At 45.5% G+C, this 21,078-nt stretch overlaps 1 protein-coding gene across 1 annotated transcript in view; it reads right to left on the reverse strand.

The window, feature by feature from the left end:
- DENND6A (DENN domain containing 6A) overlaps nucleotides 1–21,078 on the reverse strand; it is a 65,417-nt gene that overhangs the window by 21,459 nt on the left and 22,880 nt on the right. The window contains exons 7-14 of the mRNA XM_066596568.1: nucleotides 18,287–18,366; nucleotides 15,077–15,139; nucleotides 14,465–14,520; nucleotides 13,836–13,958; nucleotides 3,602–3,697; nucleotides 2,906–3,000; nucleotides 921–986; nucleotides 780–844 (exon numbers count right to left, since the gene is read on the reverse strand). Of these exons, the coding sequence (XP_066452665.1) occupies nucleotides 780–844; nucleotides 921–986; nucleotides 2,906–3,000; nucleotides 3,602–3,697; nucleotides 13,836–13,958; nucleotides 14,465–14,520; nucleotides 15,077–15,139; nucleotides 18,287–18,366 (644 nt within the window). The remainder of the gene's footprint in view (nucleotides 1–779; nucleotides 845–920; nucleotides 987–2,905; nucleotides 3,001–3,601; nucleotides 3,698–13,835; nucleotides 13,959–14,464; nucleotides 14,521–15,076; nucleotides 15,140–18,286; nucleotides 18,367–21,078) is intronic.

A 21,078-nucleotide genomic window follows, 5' to 3' on the forward strand; every position in this document is an offset into this window, starting at 1 on the left:
TTTAGTAGAGATCTGCAAGTGGATTTTGCTGCGGCTTTCACACAGATTTTACCCCTTTATTTGAACAGGTGAAATCTGCAGTGTAAATGGATATGCTGCAAATTTAAATATTGGCGCAACAGGTCAATATACACTAAAGAAATATTCTGCAGTGAGTGTTCAGGATTTCTCAAAATTTTATCCATACTTGTGATATTGTAAAATGTCACGGATTTTCTGCAGTCAATTCCACAACGTGTGAACATACCCTAAAAGTGAGTGAAATAAATGTTTCTGTTACCAGCCAACAATGCAGAGAATGTAACAACCTGCTGTCCACCCATTCCCATGGAGGCAGGTTTAAAACTAAGGCCACTCTCACTCAGGCACTTTTTTACAGCATTTAGCGGACGTTTGAAACGCCCTCTAAAAACGCTGTACTGAGCCTCCATTGATTTCAATGGGGCTTCTCAGACTAGCATTTTAGTGCGGTGTTTCTAACGCGCGCTAAATGGATTGCTGCCTGTTCTGTTTTAGTGCATTGCAGCGCGTTTTAACGCACCACATCACCCAACTGCAATGATGGGGTGCGTTTAAATCGCTGTAAGGTGCCGCTCTAAAACGCCGTAAGGCCCCGCTCTAAAACGCAGCATTTTTACAAATTCCTGTGTGAGAGTGGCCTACGGGCTGGTAGGAGAGTTCAAGCAACCATGTAAATCTCCTATCACTTATCATGCTGGAACCTACCTGCTGTTTTTTTTATAGCCTATTTAAGAGCAGGTGATGCGCTACATAATTACCTTCTGTAACTGCTTGATTATTTCCTCATCTTTGTTCAGATATGGCTTATAAGAGCTATACACCCCTGCAGAGAAAACAACATTATAATGACACGTAATAGTCTCTGATGATAGGGTAAGTACAGTGATCCAAGCACTCACCAGGCTTGGAATCCAAGGTCTTTAGTGTTTTCAGTTTCTTCACTTTAACCTGTTTGGGTACGTCTCCTGCAATGTAATGTTCACAAGGCGGTATAAATCACTGCTGCCATACAAAATCTAGAAAATGTACATTTTATTTCCTATTGCTTATAAAGCACCAACATATCATCAACATTCACACCCGTTCCCTTCTCTAATTGAACTCACAATCTAATTTCCCTACTCCAAATATCCAGGGCCGATTTCATAATAACTGGTCATGAGATTTTTGGATTGTTGAAGGAAACCCACAGAATCACAGGGAGAACATACAAACTCCATGCCCTTCACTTCATACACCGCATGTGCACCTTGTATTATGAACATACTGTATATAACACCGTAAGTGTGTCCTCTTTGGTCATATTTTATATGGTCACAGGAAGCACCCACAGTATAGTAGATACCCCATAACTAGTGCAGTGCTTAAAGGAGTTGTTTGGTTACAGGACAACATTATCTCTAGATCATCAACGGTGTTAAAATAACAAAAAGAGCGGTACTTTTCTATATGAAAAACGTATACTTTAACTGTAAACTCTTTTTCTTAGTAAAGTTTTGTAGTTCAACACTTTTTTTTCCCTTTAAGGCAGGGGTCCCCAACTCCAGTCCTCAGGGACCACCAACAGGTCATGTTTTCAGGATATCCTATGGTAAGAACACCTGTGGCAATGTCTGAGGCACCGACAATAATTACATCACCTGTGCAACACTGAGGAAATCCAGAAAACATGACCTGTTGGCGGTCCCTGAGGACTGGAGTTGGGGAACACTGCTATAAGGCATTTGATCACAAAAAAAAAAAAGTATACGTTAAGCATGTGGAAACGTACAACTCCTTTAACTATTATATAGCTTAAGTATACTACAAGGCTTGAAAGGGGTTTTGCAGGGCTTTACTACTAATGACCTACCCTCAGCATAGGTCATCAACAGTTGATCAACTAAGGTTTGTTGTTTGGGATCCCTACTGATCAGCTGTTTTCTGGGTCTTCTGTCACTGTGGACAGTGATGGAAGCAGATAGCGCTATCCACACTGCAGAAACTTGGGTTAGTATTGCAGGCACAGCTGCCACTGATGTCAATGGGAGTTGTCCCTGCAATACCAACCTGGGCCACTGCAACATAGACAGAGCTGTCTGCACAAACAGAAGATGCAGCAAACAAATGATTGGCAGGGATCCAGGACAAGAGACTTCCACCTATCAACTGCTGATGAGCTACCCAGCAGACAGATCATCAATATTGAAACCCCTCAACTCCTTCCATTCCAGTGTCGGTCCTTGTAAGACATTAAAATCTGACCTGGTCCGACATCGGAGCTATGTAGTTAGACACGTCTCGGAAGAGCATCAGACATCGGAACTATGCAGGAAAATCTTTATGTCAGATGAGGGCAGACACTGGATTGGAAATTGTTAATTTTCAAAAACTTGGTAATAAAATCATTACAACAGATCATTTCTGTGTGATTGCATTAAGTAATTCCAAGGAATCTAGAACCCGATTTTCCCACCCAAAATAATTAGGAGACGGTGGAGTGTGCCGGTTGGCAGGGAAATTGGATTGGAAAGGGTTAAACTGTACCATATACCAATAATCCCATCATGCCCTCATGGGTTCTGTATTGTCTGATCTACACGGTATGTGGGGACGTACAGAAAGAAAGCACTGGGGACATTTAGAGAATGGGCCAAGAGGGAGAAGTAACCATCAAAAACATTTGTGATGCATCATAGAACTGCTGCTGCTCCTGTGTTATATCCATTTTGCATGGGCCCATAATTAGAGACAACTAGTCGTCCAAACCCTTGTTCACCCAATCACTGCACTCTGAGGGTGAGGGCAATCAGCTGACAAATAAGCCAACACCAACGTCTTTAGCCACATTTACAAAAATAAATAAATACAACAATTAACCCTTTACGAAGCGGTATGTTTTTACCTGCCAGTTTAACATCCCCAATGCGGATTATGTGTGGCCAGTGCTGCAGAGTTTTAGCAAAGAATGGATTGGTAACACCGAAGATTACAGAAGGTCTAAGAAGAGGAACACAAAACAGTGAGTGATAATGTAGCATCGACATGGAGAATACAACATTGCTTTTCTCATTTTACACATAACTGCTCCTCACTGTGCAGCCGCAGTAAGTGCGGTTGCAGAGTTCTCCCGATGATCAGGCAGAGTGCTGTATCAATGCACTGCCAGATTATTAAGGCAGCGGTCAGGGGTTTCTGGATCTATCAGACCCCCCTTTCTCTGAATGATAAAGCACAGAAGCTTTTCAGCAAGATTTTATCTTGCTGAAAACGGCATATTATAGTCAGAAAAATAAGGTAGAGTGCTACATGGACATGCAAATGTTAGACATGACACCATCTTGAGCGCACCTTGGGGACCAAATTGACATGTTAATTACTAATTCACATTTCATTGCTCAGTAAGGCTCTTTTACACTAGAATTAGGACTTCTGTTTATAATCAAGCTATGACAACTATGCAGGATCTGTATTCTAACACATGTTGGTGAATCCAACAATATGGAGTTTTGCAAGTACTAACAACTGCAAAGTCTTTTTAAACAGGATTACTGTGGCAGTGCATCAGATGTTCGTCATGGATTGCGTTGAGAATACATACGGTGCCTGTGTGCGGGTTGTGTACTCCTTGAATTCTGCATCATGGATGGTGAAGTACGGCCTGAAATCACTGCAGTATTTCAGTGGAGAAATGCACCTGCAGACACAAACGGATGAAAACAAGTAAATGCTGCAGCAGTTGATACAAGTCACATCACCTTCTGCTTCAGATAGGTCTAACCAGATATTCTGAAGCCCCATAGCTCTAGCACAAATAACTTCTGTAGTTTTACAAGTTAAGTACAGTTCTCCCTCAAAACATTGGCTCCTGGGCAACCATTCTATGTTGAGAATATGTATGTATGGTTCCAAAGCCCCCAAAATGTCACCAGAAGTACTACGAAATACGAAAAATTAATCAGATTACTAATCCAGATAGAGAAAGTTCAACATATAAAAGTCAGAGAAATCTGCTGGAAGATGTAAATCACTTTCTATGGTGGGGACAGCAGCTTCATCAGGGTCTTGTACAGAACATACAGTGCACAAGAACATGAAGGATCGCAGTATACTGTACAGGGGCGCTATTAGACAGCGAGTATGTTTCAGTCATACAGATGTATTACTAGCGAAATCCCCATTCTGATTGGCTGGGTTTTCCAATAAAGTGTTGTGGATGGGTGAAAACTTAAAGCAACATCCTCTAAGCAGAATACCCCTTAACTGATGGGAGTCAGTGAGCATATTAAAGAGTAGATCCACTTATCAAATTGATGGAAGTACATGATTATAAAGGGGGTTGCACCAAAATATAAAGTTATCCCCTATACACAAGATGATCAGTGGGGGAGGCCTGACTGCTGGGACTCTGACTGATCCCCAGAACAGAGGTCCTGACAGTTCTTGCATGAATGATGCAGCAGTCACAAACACATGCCACGCCATTCACTTCAACGCCAGCGAGAACTTAATATTTTGGTACCACCCCTTTAAGTTTAGTTGACAGCCAGAAAATGACTAGCATACAAACAATTGCGGCATTGAAAGTCCGACCACTCAACTAATTGTTTCTTCCAATTCTGAGAAGTGGAATAATATTTCCTTTATCCAGCAGCACAACAATACATCGCAGCGACGCAATTTTCTTTCAATGTGGTTATAAAGAAAATCAGAAGGTGGCGGCAGATTGTTAGGAGCGGCTATAATTACGTACGCAGAATAATACATTCTTGTTTCCGCTTCTACCAGAACAGTTTCAGCAGTGGTTATAAAATAGCAATATAATCAGAGAATATGAAGCATAGAGTACAGACTGGTGACTGCATACGAGCCATTAGACAAACTGCTGCGTTACTGGAGCGCAATTCACTACGGGTCCAAAATAAGGGTTTATATGAGATTTCCTAATTGTGAGCCTTGGCTTCGGTGTACCCAATCCAAGTCAGGGTCCCTTCACGCTGGCGAGAAGATCGCGCGATTTTCTCATGATGCGAGAATGAGTGAAAACGCATGATTATAAAACTCATAATGTCAATGGCTTCATTCTCATACGTGATGTTTTCACTCATATTTGTTTTTCAACGGAACTATTTAACGAACCAGATAATGTGCTGAAAAACCTTGAAGTGAAATAGAAAGAAAAAAAAAGGGCAATTTCGCCATCTTTCGGGTGTGTGTGGGTCCTTGTACAGTATTACACACTGCAGCAAGCATGACATGACCACTTTATTCTATGGGTCAGTATGATTACGACACCAAATTTATGGATTTTTTTTTTTTTTGCTGTACTAGTAAAAATAAAATATATTTGGAAAAAAATTTAATTTTCTGCTGCCATCTTCTGGCAGCCATAACTTTTTCTTGTTTACATTGTTGTACCAGAGCTTGCTTTTTTTGCGGGACGTCCTGTAGTTTCTATTGGTACCCTTTTCTACATATGACTTATTAATCAATTTTCATAATATTTTTCACAATATTGAAGACTGCGTGATCAAAAACAAAAATTGCAAAAAAAAAAAAAATGTTTACCATGTGGGGAAAACAATGCATCACTTTAATAGATTGGACTGTTAGGGATTAGAGATGAGCGAACGCGTTCGTCCGAGCTTGATATTCGTGCGAATATTAGGGTGTTCGGGATGTTCGTTATTCGTAACGAACACCATGCGGTGTTCGGGTTACTTTCACTTCCTTACCTGAGACGTTAGCGCGCTTTTCTGGCCAATTGAAAGACAGGGAAGGCATTACAACTTCCCCCTGTGACGTTCAAGCCCTATACCACCCCCCTGCTGTGAGTGGCTGGGGAGATCAGGTGTCACCCGAACATAAAAGTCGGCCCCTCCCGCGGTTCGCCTCAGATGCGGTGTGAGTTAGATGAGGGACAGTGCTGTTTGTACCGGAGCTGCTGTAGGGAAAGAATTGGTAGTTAGTGTAGGCTTCAAGACCCCCCAAAGGTCCTTATTAGGGCCACTGATAGCTGTGTGTTGGCTGCTGTTAGCAGTGGCAAATTTTTTTTTCTCAAAATCGCCTCTGCAGACCGTTGCACCTGGCATTAGGGACAGAAGTGCTGCATAGGCAGGGAGAGTGTTAGGAGTGAGTGTAGCCTTCAAGAACCTCAACGGTCCTTTCTAGGGCCATATTTATCCGTGTGCAGTACTGTCCAGGCTGCTGTTAGCTGTGCTGCATTTTTTTTTGCTTCTCAAAATCGCCTCTGCAGACCATTGCACCCTCCATTGATACTGCAGGGAAAGAATTGTATAGGCAGGGCGACAACACAGTTGTTATTCATTGAATATACGCAGTGCTGCCTTTTGGTGCCAAAAAACTGAAAACAAATCTATTTGTCCAGCCTCTGTCCGTCCTAAGGGCTGTGGACACGTGTGAGCTGCGTGAACAACATTGCTAAATCAGACGCACCCAGCTACGCTTTACTGCTGGCTTCGCCATTTGCTTTCCTTAATTGGGAAAAAAATACCTGCTCTCCAAGAGTTATAATAACTCTGCTACTTTCACGTTCTGTGACACATAAGCAGGGACACAGCACAGTTATTAAACTTCTCATGTTCATTGAATATACGCAGTGCTGCCTTTTGGTGGAAAAAAACTGAAAACAAATCTATTTGTCCAGCCTCTGTCCGTCCTAAGGGCGGTGGACACGTGTGAGCTGCGTGAACAACATTGCTAAATCAGACGCACCCAGCTACGCTTTACTGCTGGCTTCGCCATTTGCTTTCCTTAATTGGGAAAAAAATACCTGCTCTCCAAGAGTTATAATAACTCTGCTACCTTCACGTTCTGTGACACATTAGCAGGGACACAGCACAGTTATTAAACTTAGATAATTCATTCACTAGAGGCAGTGGGGCCTTTCTTTTTCCAAAAAGGGCAAAAATTATATTTGGCCTGCAGTCTTGCGCCAATTTATTTCCTGCCTGTGAAATCAAATCACTGGTAATACAGCATGCTGAGGGGTAGGGGTAGGCCTAGAGGACGTGGACGCGGCCGAGGACGCGGAGGGCCAAGTCAGGGTGTGGGCACAGCCCGAGCTCCTGATCCCGGTGTGTCGCAGCCGACTGCTGCGCGATTAGGAGAGAGGCACGTTTCTGGCGTCCCCACATTCATCGCCCAATTAATGGGTCCACGCGGGAGACGGTTATTAGAAAATGAGCAGTGTGAGCAGGTCCTGTCCTGGATGGCAGAAAGTGCTTCGAGCAACCTATCGTCTACCCGCAGTTCTGCGCCGCCCACTGCTGCCAATCCGAATCCTCTGTCTGCTGCTCCTCCTTCCTCCCAGCCTCCTCACTCCACTACAATAACACCTGCTCAGGAGAGGGAACACTCCCAGGAACTGTTCTCGGGCCCCTGCTTAGATTGGGCAGCAGCGGTTCCTCTCCCACCAGAGGAGTTTATCGTCACTGATGCCCAACCATTCGAAAGTTCCCGGGGTCCGGGGGAAGAGGCTGGGGACTTCCGCCAACTGTCTCAACAACTTTCTGTGGGTGAGGAGGACGATGACGATCAGACACAGTTGTCTTGCAGTGAGGTAGTAGTAAGGGCAGTAAGTCCGAGGGAGCAGCGCACAGAGGATTCGGAGGAAGAGCAGCAGGACGATGAGGTGACTGACCCCACCTGGTGTGCAACGCTTACTCAGGAGGACAGGTTTTCAGAGGGGGAGTCAAGGGCATCAGCAGGGCAGGTTGCAAGAGGCAGTGCGGTGGCCAGGGGTAGAGGCAGGGCCAGACCGAATAATCCACCAAGTGTTTCCCAAAGCGCCCCCTCGCGCCATGCCACCCTGCAGAGGCCGAGGTGCTCTAAGGTCTGGCAGTTTTTCACAGAGACGCCTGACGACCGACGAACAGTGGTGTGCAACCTTTGTTGCGCAAAGCTCAGCCGGGGAGCCAACACCAACAGCCTCACCACCACCACCATGCGCAGACATATGATGGCCAAGCACCCCACAAGGTGGGACGAAGGCCGTTCACCGCCTCCGGTTTGCACCCCTGCCTCTCCCCCTGTGCCCCAACCTGCCACTGAGATGCAACCCCCCTCTCAGGACACAGGCACTACCGCCTCATGGCCTGCACCCACACCCTCATCTCCGCTGTCCTCGGCCCCATCCAGCAGTGTAGTTCAGCGCACCGTTCAGCCGTCGCTTGCGCAAGTGTTCGAGCGCAAGTACGCCGCCACACACCCGCACGCTCAAACGTTAACCGTCCGCATAGCAAAATTCATCAGCCTTGAGATGCTGCCGTATAGGGTTGTGGAAACGGAGTCCTTCAAAAGTATCATGGAGGCGGCGGCCCCGCGCTACTCAGTTCCCAGTCGCCACTACTTTTCCCGATGTGCCGTCCCAGCCCTGCACGACCACGTCTCCCGCAACATTGTGCGCGCCCTCACCAACGCGGTTACTGCCACGGTCCACTTAACTACGGACACGTGGACAAGCACAGGCGGGCAGGGCCACTTCATCTCCCTGACGGCACATTGGGTGAATTTAGTGGAGGCTGGGACAGAGTCAGAGCCTGGGACCGCTCACGTCCTACCCACCCCCAGAATTGCGGGCCCCAGCTCGGTGCTGGTATCTGCGGAGGTGTATGCTTTCTCCACTAAAGCACCCTCCTCCTCCTCCTCCTCCTCTGTCTCGCAATCAAGATGTGTTAGCAGCAGCATGTCGCCAGCAGTCGGTGTCGCGCGGTGTGGCAGCACAGCGGTGGGCAAGCGTCAGCAGGCCGTGCTGAAACTACTCAGCTTAGGCGATAAGAGGCACACGGCCCACGAACTGCTGCAGGGTCTGACAGAGCAGACCGACCGCTGGCTTGCGCCGCTGAGCCTCCAACCGGGCATGGTCGTGTGTGACAACGGGCGTAACCTGGTGGCGGCTCTGCAGCTCGGCAGCCTCACGCACGTGCCATGCCTGGCCCACGTCTTTAATTTGGTGGTTCAGCGGTTTCTGAAAAGCTACCCACGCTTGTCAGACCTGCTCGTAAAGGCGCGCCGGCTATGCGCACATTTCCGCAAGTCCCACACGGACGCTGCCACCCTGCAACATCACTTTAAGCTGCCAGTGCACCGACTGCTGTGCGACGTGCCCACACGGTGGAACTCTACGCTCCACATGTTGGCCAGGCTCTATGAACAACGTAGAGCTATAGTCGAATACCAACTCCAACATGGGCGGCGCAGTGGGAGTCAGCCTCCTCAATTCCTTTCAGAAGAGTGGGCCTGGTTGGCAGACATCTGCCATGTCCTTGGTAATTTTGAGGAGTCTACCCAGGTGGTGAGCGGCGATGCTACAATCATTAGCGTCACCATTCCTCTGCTATGCATCTTGAGAAATTCCCGGCAAACCATAAAGGCAGCTGCTTTGCGCTCGGAAACGGGGGCGGGGGAAGACAGTATGCCGCTGGATAGTCAGGGCACCCTCCTGTCTATTTCTCAGCGCGTACAGGAGGAGGAGGAGGAGCATGAGGAGGATGAGGAGGAGGGGGAAGAGACAGCTTGGCCCGCTGCTGACGGTACACCGGCTGATTGCCTGTCATCCTTTCAGCGTGTATGGCCTGAGGAGGAGGAGGAGGAGGATCCTGATAGTGATCTTCCTAGTGAAGACAGCCATGTGTTGCGTACAGGTACCCTGGCACACATGGCTGACTTCATGTTAGGATGCCTTTCTCGTGACCCTCGCGTTGCACGCATTCTGGCCACGACGGATTACTGGGTGTACACACTGCTCGATCCACGGTATAAGGAGAACCTGCCCACTCTGATTCCCGAAGAGGAAAGGGGTTCGAGAGTGTTGCTATACCACAGGACCCTTGCGGACAAGCTGATGGTAAAATTCCCAGCCGACAGCGCTAGTGGCAGAAGGCGCAGTACCGAGGGCAAGGTAGCAGGGGATGTGCGTAGATCGAGCAGCATGTACATCCCAGGCAGTGCAACAGTCTTTAAGGGCCTGGCCAGCTTTATGGCTCCCCACCAAGACTGTGTCACCGCTCCCCAGTCAAGGCTGAGTCGGCGGGAGCAATGTAAAAGGATGGTGAGGGAGTACGTAGCGGATCGCACGACCATCCTTGGTGACGCCTCTGCCCCCTACAACTACTGGGTGTCGAAGCTGGACATGTGGCCTGAACTAGCGCTGTATGCCCTGGAGGTGCTTGCTTGTCCTGCGGCTAGCGTCTTGTCGGAGAGGGTGTTTAGTGCGGCTGGGGGAATCATCACAGATAAGCGTAGCCGCTTGTCAACCGACAGTGCCGACAGGCTAACACTCATCAAGATGAACAAAGGCTGGATTTCCCCAGACTTCTGTTCTCCACCAGCGGACAGCAGCGATACGTAAGCAATACGTAGGCTGCACCCGCGGATGGAAGCTACGTTCTCTCTCACCATCCAAAACGGGGACATTTCTGCTTCATCAATCTGTGTCTAATATTCCTCCTCCTCCTCCTCCTGCTCCTCCTCCTGAAACCTCACGTAATCACGCTGAACGGGCAATTTTTCTTAGGGCCACAAGGCTCACTCAAATAATTTTTCAGAACAATTTTTATAAGTTTCAATGCGCTTAAAAGCATTGGAACTTTAACTTGAACCAATTTTTCGTTACACTGGGCTGCCTCCAGGCCTAGTTACCACTTAAGCCACATTAACCAAAGCGATTAATGGGTTTCACCTGCCCTCTTGGCTGGCCATGGCCAATTTTTGGGATGTACATTAGTACTGTTGATACAGCAATTTTTGTGGGCCCTCGCCTACAGTGTAATCAAATTAATTTTTAGCCCACCTGCATTACAGCTGACGTTACCTCAGCTGTGTTGGGCAATGCAATGGGATATTTTTATGTACCGCCGGTGGGTTCCAGGGAGCCACCCATGCTGTAGGTGCACACTGAGTTTTTAATACATCTGTACACTTCTAAAGAACCCGTCTGACTGGGGCATGCAGTGTGGGCCGAAGCCCACCTGTATTACGCACGACATTACTACCTCAGCTGTGTTGGGCAATGCAATGGGATATTTCTATGTACCGCCGGTGGCTTCCTGGCACCCACCCAGGCAGTGGGTCCACAGGGAGTTTAACCTACATGTGTCCACTTGTAAAGAACCCCAGTCTGACTGGGGCATGCAGTGTGGGCCGAAACCCACCTGCATTAACCCTTTCCAGTCCACTGTGTGACCTGTGAAGACATTAGGGTTTAAGGCTGTACAGCTCCGTTGTTGGTAGACGTCCGTCGGGGTTCTCTTACTGTATATTGCCAGCCTCTCTGCTGTCGGAGCCTATCCTACGTGTCAGCTCATGCAGTACTGGCTTTAGCCAGCATATAGCGCCGTTGTATAACAGCAGAAAAAGAGTAAGCCCCCTAGGAAAACCATATACAAATTGGATTGGAAAGGGTTAAGCACAACATTACTACCTCAGCTGTGTTGGGCAATGCAATGGGATATTTCTATGTACCGCCGGTGGCTTCCTGGCACCCACCCATGCTGTAGGTGCACACGGAGTTTTTACTACATCTGTACACTTATAAAGAACCCCAGTCAGACTGGGGCATGCAGTGTGGGCCGAAGCCCACCTGCATTAAGCACGACATAACTACCTCAGCTGCGTTGGGCAATGCAATGGGATATTTCTGTGTACCGCCGGTGGGTTCCAGGGAGCCACCCATGCTGTGGGTCGACAGGGACTTCACAATAGGGAGTTGTACCTGCCTGTGTCTATGAATTAAAAAGCCCGGTCTGACTGGGGCATGCAGACACCTTGACAGAATGAATAGTGTGTGGCACATAGGTTCCCCATTGCTATGCCCACGTGTGCAGCTCCTGATGGCGGTGGCACAGGATTCTATTTCTCATTGCTTCTGTACAGCATTGTGGGCTATCGCTCCGCCACTTTTAAAGAGGGTCGCTGCCTAGCCGTGCCAACCTCTGCAGTGTGTGCCTGCGGTCCCTCGTCATGGCAGACGCAATTCTAAATAGACATGAGGGTGGTGTGGCATGAGGGCAGCTGAAGGCTGCCCAGGGACACTTTGGTGTGCGCTGTGGGGGGGGAGGGGGGGCGGTTGGGCAGCATGTAACCCAGGAGAAGTGTCAGTGGAGTGTCATGCAGGCAGTGATTGTGCTTTGTTGGAGGTAGTGTGGTGCTTAGCAAAGGTATGCCATGCTAATGAGGGCTTTTCAGAAGTAAAAGTTGTTGGGAGGGGGGGGGGGGCCCACTCTTGCCGGTATTGTGGCTTAATAGTGGGACCTGGGAACTTGAGATGCAGCCCAACATGTAGCCCCTCGCCTGCCCTATCCGTTTCTGTGTCATTCCCATCACTTTGTTGAATTGCCCAGATTTTCACACATGAAAACCTTAGCGAGCATCGGCGAAATACAAAAATGCTCTGGTCGCCCATTGACTTCAATGGGGTTCGTTGTTCGAAACGAACCCTCGAGCATCCCGGGAAGTTCGTTCCGAATAACGAACACCCGAACATTTTGGTGTTCGCTCATCTCTATTAGGGATGCAATGATTCAAAAAATTATAATTTTTTTTTTTTTTTTTTTACAGATTTTTTTGGGGGTGTGGGGGGCTATTATAAATATGGCAGGAAGAGGGTGGGGTTAAACTTATTAGAATTAATAATAATGAAACTTTTTAAAACTGATTTTCACTTTTTTTTCTTTATGGTCATGGGGGGCCGTATGAGACCTCCTATCTCCGATCGGGGCATTTAAATGCCGCTATCAGAATTGCCAGCAGCATTTAAAGGGTTAACAGCCACGATCAGCAGGAGTGCTGATTGCAGCTGTTGTTGGCGTGTGTCAGCTGTAAGAAACTACCATCACCCGCATTGTATTGAGTGGGATCAACTCGAGATTCCCCTCTAATACAAATCCCGAAAGCACAGGGCGCAACTGTGACATTAAGGGGTTGAGGCTGGACAGTGAGACACACATTAAATGCAAATCAGCCAAACCCACCGTTTTCGGCAGCATCATCCGATCTAATGTGTATAGGTGTCACAGGGCTCTTCTATAATGGCGGAAGGGATCAGGCAATCAGATTTCAAGTATTTGATCCTTCTATTCTAGTGGACACAAGTGTCTGGCAGCGGCCTCCTCCCCCCTTACATGCACAGCACATACATGCTTGGTGGAGCAGAATATGCATGTGTTTGGAGGTGCGAGCCATTGACTTCAACGGGGGAAAAAAAAAAAAAATCAATTGCATGCACGGAAGTGTCATGCGATTTCTTTTAAGGTCCAATAAAACACAATGAGCAATACGTTCCAAGGAAACGCCGAAATTTAGAACAGACTTGTGTGAATACATCCATTCAAAAAAGTGGATTTCATATTTGTGCCCATCGCCCAAGTTTCTGGGTTGTGAGAATAACCCCTCAGGCTCATTCTAAGAACTGCAGACTAGTTGTGCTCAATCACAGCCTCTGAACCCATACACACTTAACCTGTAGGATAGAACATCCTCTTAGGGTGCGCCAACACACTGCAGATTTTGGACAGACTTTACACAGTGGGAAAATTTGCACAAATGGTACAGATTTTGATGAAGATCCACAGCTTCTCGACCTCTGGGACAGACTCTCCACTGAAGGTGCATTCACACATAGTGCATTTAGGGCAGATTTTCCACCATTAATATGGATTTTACACCTTGGATTGAAGGGGTGAAGTCAGCTGAAGATCCGTGTCAATATCTGCACTAAATGCTGCGGATCTGCCATGTGTGAACACACCCATGTACCAAATCCCACATACATTATCAACAAACTACAGCTCATAAAGAACTCAATGGACACTTACCCAACAAGAGCCAGTACAGTCTCTGAGGACTGCGATGGAGATGGAGCCATGACCACAAGTGGTTCCCCTAATAACACAAGTTCCCAAAGCAGCTGAATATGAAAGAAAACCGGTGAAAAGCACCTGCAAAATATAAGCATCCGTATTACAACTGTCCAAGAATGGGGCTGAGCTGCAATACCGGGCACCGCCCATGCATTACAGTGGCGCTTGCTTATGTTAAAAAAAAAAAACAAAAAAAACCTAGACCATTTTTTCTAATCTCGGACAACAAGATTGGAGGTACTTTCATGTATTATAGTGTCTATGAACTTCAGCTCACTGCATGGACACACTTTCCGCCGAGTGCATGGACAGGTGCAGGCACACCATAAACAGCAATAGAAACAAAACTCCCTCACACCGTTTTTATCCTTGAATTCACGGAAGTGCCGGAGTTTTATTTCTAGTCCATGAGCCGCTTCAGCTAGTTTTCACCTTTCTTGTGATGAAGGCATAGGCAATTAGTGCTCCATGAGTAATGCACTGTGTATTACTATTAGGTTTTTGACTTTACAGTATACTATTTTAATAAAACCCAGAACCACCGATGTTGCTGTATAATCAGTGTTGAACAATTTTCGTGTTACCTGAACAGATCAACTTCATGGATGGTCGGTAATGAGACAGAAATCTGTGCATCACTCTGAAAGGGAACAGAAAGATAAGGCAACGTGTGACTACAATAACATAACTACTGTAGAGTGACACATTGTAACGCTTGCAAACAAATGCTGTAAAGCAAACTAAGGGTGCTGTAAGACGGAACGATTAGTTCAAACAAGAGAAAGTGAGAGAATTGTTCTGTCTAAGCAAAAGCCAACGACCAGACGATAATAGATAGTTTTCAGCTCGTCGCTCATTTTAATGTAGCATAAAAACCATCATTGCAACATTCCCTTATCGTTCGGTTTAAAAAGCGCTTGTTGTCCTTCACTTCTACAGCAAATCTGAATGACTGAACAATGTGGAATGATTTCTCATTTGAACAAGCCAACGATATATCCGCTTGTATGAACAGAGAGCATGAGCAAACAATAATGTCATTCGCTCGTTCAAATGCTCCGTACAACTCCTAGCACACGGGTGATCAGCACAGGGCAGCTGGCAGGCTAGATAGTATGGCAATAGCTGGACAGCCACGGGTTGGAGACCCCCCCACTTTAGAGGAAGCAAAGTTACCAACATGAGACGTGCACTACCTGTTGTGTCATGTCCACCATCTGTGTTGTCCCTGGTTTGTCATGACGGGTCGGAATCCGCACCTGGGAAGAGATCAGGAGAGATTTCTTTCATTGGCTATTACGGGTCCATGTGCTGTCCGTGGAATACATAGACATGATTTATGCCCATGTGAATAGAACCTAAATACTACTGCGTTTTACCACTGAAGCTAAATATCACTGCACTGACAGCATGCCTAAGTAGTCAGTTGGAGGAGGAACTCGCTTTGATGGCCCATTGGTCCCCTCTGCGACATAACTGTTGGGTGCTCATAGGTTCATATAGCAGCCCAGAGCATAGTGAAGGCTCTCAAAGCTGCAATGTATTACAGTTTACTAAGCTGTGCTTGTGGTAAGGCTTTATAGACCAACATTGAAATGCAAAATATACTGCTATACAGAAGTATTGCATTATATTGTAGAAGCGATCAAGTAAATTGAAGGGGACATGGAGAAAAATTTAAAAAAGGGAAAATAAGTTTAATAGTTATTTTTCAGCTTTTAAAAAATTCTAAGTTTCAAAAAAACAAAACAAGAAAACAAGAACCCATTATGCAGAAAAATAAACTATAATTGGCATTGTAGCATGAGTAAGTCCAAACTATTAAAATAGATTTATTATTTTATGTTTATTTCATTATTTCTCCAACATAATGGAAGACCTAAAAAATAAATAAATAAATATACGCAATACAAAAACTGCAGAGAGTATTAAAGGCAACATTCGTCCTTAACATAAAAAATACAAAAAAAACTAAATATGAAGCAGTCAAAAAGTCACAATTACTCAAAAATGGTAAGAATGGTAAAAAATTAAAATTAAAAAAGTCACTCCACATAGAGTGACCGATACAAAAAAAAAAGTTAAGGGGGTCTCTGAATACGGCAAAAGAAAGCAATTTTTTTAAAAGAAAAATGAAAGTCTTTTGAAAAAAAAAAAAAAAATACTGTACAAATTTTGTATTGCCACATTTGTACTAACCCCAAAGAATAAGGTTAACGTGTCATTTTTTCTGGATAACAACAAAATGCAAAAAGACAACCTAGCATATTTTTTTCTCTTTTGCCATTTCACCATAATTGATTTTTAAATGTTTTTCGATCACCACTTCTTTAACCCCTTCCCGCTGCAGGGCGTAAGTTTACGTCCTGGCAGCCTGGTACTTCCCGCAACAGGGCGTAAACTTACGTCCTGGAGATAGCACGGGATCACATATGATCTTGTGCTATTCCGCAGCCGGAGCCGGCTGTCAGTCACAGCCGGCGTCCCGCTGCTACAGCGGGGGGGCATCGGAATTGCGCCCCCGCTGTTAACCCCTTCCCTGCCGCGATCTAAGTAGATCACGGCAGGAAAAGAGTTCACAGAGGGAGCGCGGCTCCCTCTGTGTCTCCGGCCGGAACTCACGATGTCATCGCGAGAGCCCGGCCTGTCACCATGGCAACAGGACGCCAGACACTGGCGTCCTGTATTGCCTATGCCTAGGATCGCTGTATGAGCGATAAGGCATGGGAGAGCAGTAGCTCTGCCATGCCTTATAACAGCGATCATCAGGGCAGTGATTAAAGTCCCTCAGAGGGACACAAACAGTGTAAAAAAAAACAAAGATTAAAAAAATGAATAAAAAAAAATGTAAAAAAAAAAACTTTTAATGCTTTTTCTCAGATTAGCATAAAAAAAGGTTAAAAAAATAAAATAAAATCCCACATATTTGTTATTGTCGCGTCCGTAACGACGCGTACAATAAGTTGCACATGCTTTTGACTGTGCACGGAAAAAAACGCTAAAAAAAAAACACTAAAAAACTGAGGCAAAATGCTAATTCTTAGCATTTTGCCTCACTAAAAACGCAATAAAAGTGATCAAAAAAGCCATATGTACCCCAAAATGGTACCAATAAAATCTACAGCTTGTCTCGCAAAAAATAAGCCCTCATAGAGTGCCGTACATCAAAAAATAAAAAAGTTACAGGACTTTGAATGCAGCGATTTAGAAAAAAAATAAGATTTCCAAGAAAAAGGGTTTTTATTGCAGAAAAGTGGGAAAACCTAAAAAAAATGTAAGAATTTTGGTATCGTTGTAACCGTACCGACCCGCAGAAAAAATGGAATGTCTCATTTATGCTGCATGATTAACGCTGTAAAAAAAATAATAAAAAAAATCTATGGCAGAATTGATGCGCTTTCTCTCCCTGCTATCATTAAAAAAAAAAAAAAGGTTTACAATATAGTCTATGTACCGAAAAGTGGCACCGATAAAAACTACAGTTCGCCACGCAAAAAACAAGCCCTCATACGGCCGCGTCGACGGAAAAATAAAAAAGTTATGACTTTTGATAAACAGAGAAGAAAATCCGCCAAAAATTGTTGCGTCCTTAAGCTCAAAATAGGCCATGTCATGAAGGGGTTAAGGTTCTATTATCGATGCCATCTTGCAGGCCATTGCCGCGCTTATACCACCTAAGGGTGCATTCACACGACCGTATATTGGCTCGGTTTTCATGCCCAGCCGATATACGGCGTCTCTCTCTGCAGGGGGAGGAGGCTGGAAGAGCCGGGAGCAGTGCTCTGAGTCCCGCCCCCTCTCTGCCTCCTCTCCACCCCCCTGCACTATTTTCAATGAGGAGAGGCGGGATGGGGGCAGAGCTAATTCCCGGGAACTTAGCCCTGCCCCCGTTCCGCCTCCTTATTGCAAATAGTGCAGAGGGGCGGAGAGGGGGTGGAGAGGAGGCAGAGGGGGGGGGGGAAACAGAGCACTGCTCCCGTCTCTTTCAGCCTCCTCCCCCTGCAGAGAGAGACGCCGTATATCGGCTGGGTGTGAAAACCCAGCCGATATACGGTTGTGTGAATGCACCCTAAATATAAGTATTTATGTTTTGGAGAACTAAAAACAGATTAAGAAATAAATATTGTTTTTGATTTTTTCACGCAATTGTCTTGTAAAACATTTGTGAAATTAATTTAAAAAGTGGTGACAGATAACCCACAAGTACCAGTTTTTCAATATAGCACTATTGAAAAATATATCTAGTCTTGCAAAAGCGAGCCCTCATACGGCTTCGTCAACATATAATTACAGATCCAGAAAAGTGGGACTGAAAACCGAAAAGGAAAACTTGGGAAATTGCTGGTCTTTATAGAGTTAAAAAATCTAGTATAAAGGATAACTTATGAATTCTAAATGGAATGTACCTTTATTACAAGCCCCATAATTGGCAGATGCAGAGTCTTCCCTGGCACTGGTGGAGGCCATCGGTCTATATCGCTGCAAGCTACAGGGAGGAAAGCGAAAATACAGGTTAAACTGCAGTGTACGCCCCTAGTGGTCAAAATGTGGTATAAACAAGTCATTTATTCCAGTTAGGTCTACATCAGCATGTAAAGGAGGAGCGCTTGGCAGATTATTCCAGACAGTTTGTGATGTAAGCTGATAGTCACAGGCATTTCATCAATAACCTCACTGGCATCTACACTCCTCCGTGATAAATATTTATGAGGCCATCGCTCTGGGTGAATTGATAGGTTGCATTTAAGAGTAATTGGCCTACAAAATGACTCTGCAGCATTTATCCAGCAGGCGGTTTAATCTAAGAATATGTTGGGAATAAAGGACTACTTCTTCAAATCTGTTTATTAGATTGTGACCTACAGAAAGTTCCAAAGAAAGGAAACAAGTTGTTAGGAATGCCATTTATTAGTTTCTTAGTGATATGTGACGTTACAGAGGAAGTGGCTGCCATCATAGCTGGAAATGTTTCTGGACCTTTTTAGACTCCCAAAAGGCAAACAGTCCTAGCTAATAAGGTTGTCAAGACCCTGTCCATAGGAGCGATGAGGGAATACAGAGCTCATAGATTAGGTCCTCCTTAACAAGCAAAGGCTTACTCTGGCCATCCATATAATATGCGGACTTGCATTCAACTTAAGAATTTCCTAAAGTGGAGAACACCTTTATTTGTCAGAAGAAGTGCTACTTCATCATAAACTGGAGGCAACATGTTCTCCTGGTGGGACCCCCAGCGATCAGCTCTAATCTGTGGCCAAAACTGGCAGTAAATGTTCAATTACCCTGCAGCTCCTCCACAGGTGAAATTATGCATTACACAGTGTCCATTCACAGCAGTGGGTTGCTTGTATAATGCAAGGCAGGATGCATGCTACAAAGTGTCTCTTGCTCTGGTATCACTTTCACTCTATTAAAAAGATCAAGGCCCTAAACAGAGAATCCCTCTCTACTGACTCAGAATTCATTAAAATGGTGTATGAAAATGGCTTTTCATATAAGGGTATGTACAATTTTTCTAAGTTAGACAATCGCTCCAAGGGTGCTTTCACAGGGGCGGAATTACCCTACAGGACACACTACAAGCCACGGTAAATTCCACACCAAAATCTGCAGGCTACCTGTGAATTTTGATATGGAATTGACAATGGCTTAAAACTTGCCTGCAAATCCCCATCAAAATCCACAGTTAGGCCTCCCTCACACAGGCATTTTTGTACAGCGTTTAGCTCTGTCTTTTCAGCGCTGCGCTATACGCGGTACAACACTCCCATTCATGGGGCTGTTCACACAAGCAACAAAGCACAGCGTTTCCAATGCAGCTGTTTTCGGCCCTGCGTCGCCAATTGAAATGAATGGGCAGCAGTTTCAGCACGTTTTTGAAATCACTAAAATGCCCTAGCTACACTACCTGAGAGAGGAAAAACAAATAAACCTATACTCACCTTACAGGTGCTGTCGGGGTCTCTGTCTGTGTTTTCAGAGCTTCAGGCCAGCTGCCGGTCACTTGTCAAGCTGGCGAAGCATCTATTGCTAGTAACGGGGATTGAATTTCCTGTCTCCCAGCAAGAGATTGGATGCACCAATCACAGACATTCTATGCCATTTATTGAATGACTGTGATTGGTGCATCTAGTGCTGGCAGCGATTGGTTGAGAGGGCTGTCACTCAGTCGATTCAGCCAATCACAGCAATCTATTGCTGGAGGCGGTGTTCTCAAACCTCGCTTACAGCAATAGACGATCTATCAGCTTGGGGTAGCGCCTAAGATCAGCAGGCGGGACCCTGACGGCACCTGCTAGGTGAGTATTGCTTTTTTTTCCAGCATCCTTAGCTGCTGGCATAAGGCATGGCAGCGCTGCTGAAACCAGGCTGAATCTGCAGTAAACACAGCATTAAAAAAAACCACTGCGTTTCTGCAAACGCCTGTGAGGAAGGCCTTAAACCTGCAGATTTTGGTGTGGAATTTCACAGCTGCGCATTTAGGTGCGTCCTGCAGGCGAGTTCCAGCCCATGTAAAACACCCTAATGTCCATCAGGTAACCCTACCTGCTGCTGCATCAACTGCTGTTCATGGTTTTCTTTTCACTAAGAGTGCCTTCACACTTGCAATAAAATCGCGCAATTTTCCCGTGATGCGAGTGAGAATGCAGAATTTTCAATCGTTTCATTCCCATTTGCAATGTTTTCACTCATGTGATGTTGCAAACAAAGAAAAAAAAATTAATAATTAAAAATTATTTTTTTTTTTAATCTCCCACGTTTTTCTATAGAGCCCTCTTTTTATTGCATCAACTTGTGATTTTCGTGAGATGCATTTTTAACTATAGAAACTCCTGCTTCCTGTCACGCTAAAAAACTGCACGATAAAATCGTGGGCAGCAGCGATGTGATGTGAGATTATTCTCAAAAGAAAAGCATTGCTAACGTTAGAAAATCGTGGGAACAAAGATGTGATTTTGCTGTGAAGGAGCCCTAAGAGAGAGACAATATAACAAGTTGCACATCTAATCATCTGCTGAGTGTAATCAGATCATCTGTTAACTTTATGACTTAAGGTTTGTTAACCGGGTGGAATTCACTTAGGATTCATGGATTCATTTCTGTAGGGGTTCCTCCTCTAAAACTGGCAGAAATGTGTGTATTTCTGCTGTGGATTAAACACTCCATACCATAGATCTGGCCGTGGATTTAGCCCTCG

The sequence above is a fragment of the Eleutherodactylus coqui genome, chromosome 3, assembly GCF_035609145.1.
Source record: "Eleutherodactylus coqui strain aEleCoq1 chromosome 3, aEleCoq1.hap1, whole genome shotgun sequence".
Classification (NCBI taxonomy): Eukaryota; Metazoa; Chordata; class Amphibia; order Anura; family Eleutherodactylidae; genus Eleutherodactylus; species Eleutherodactylus coqui.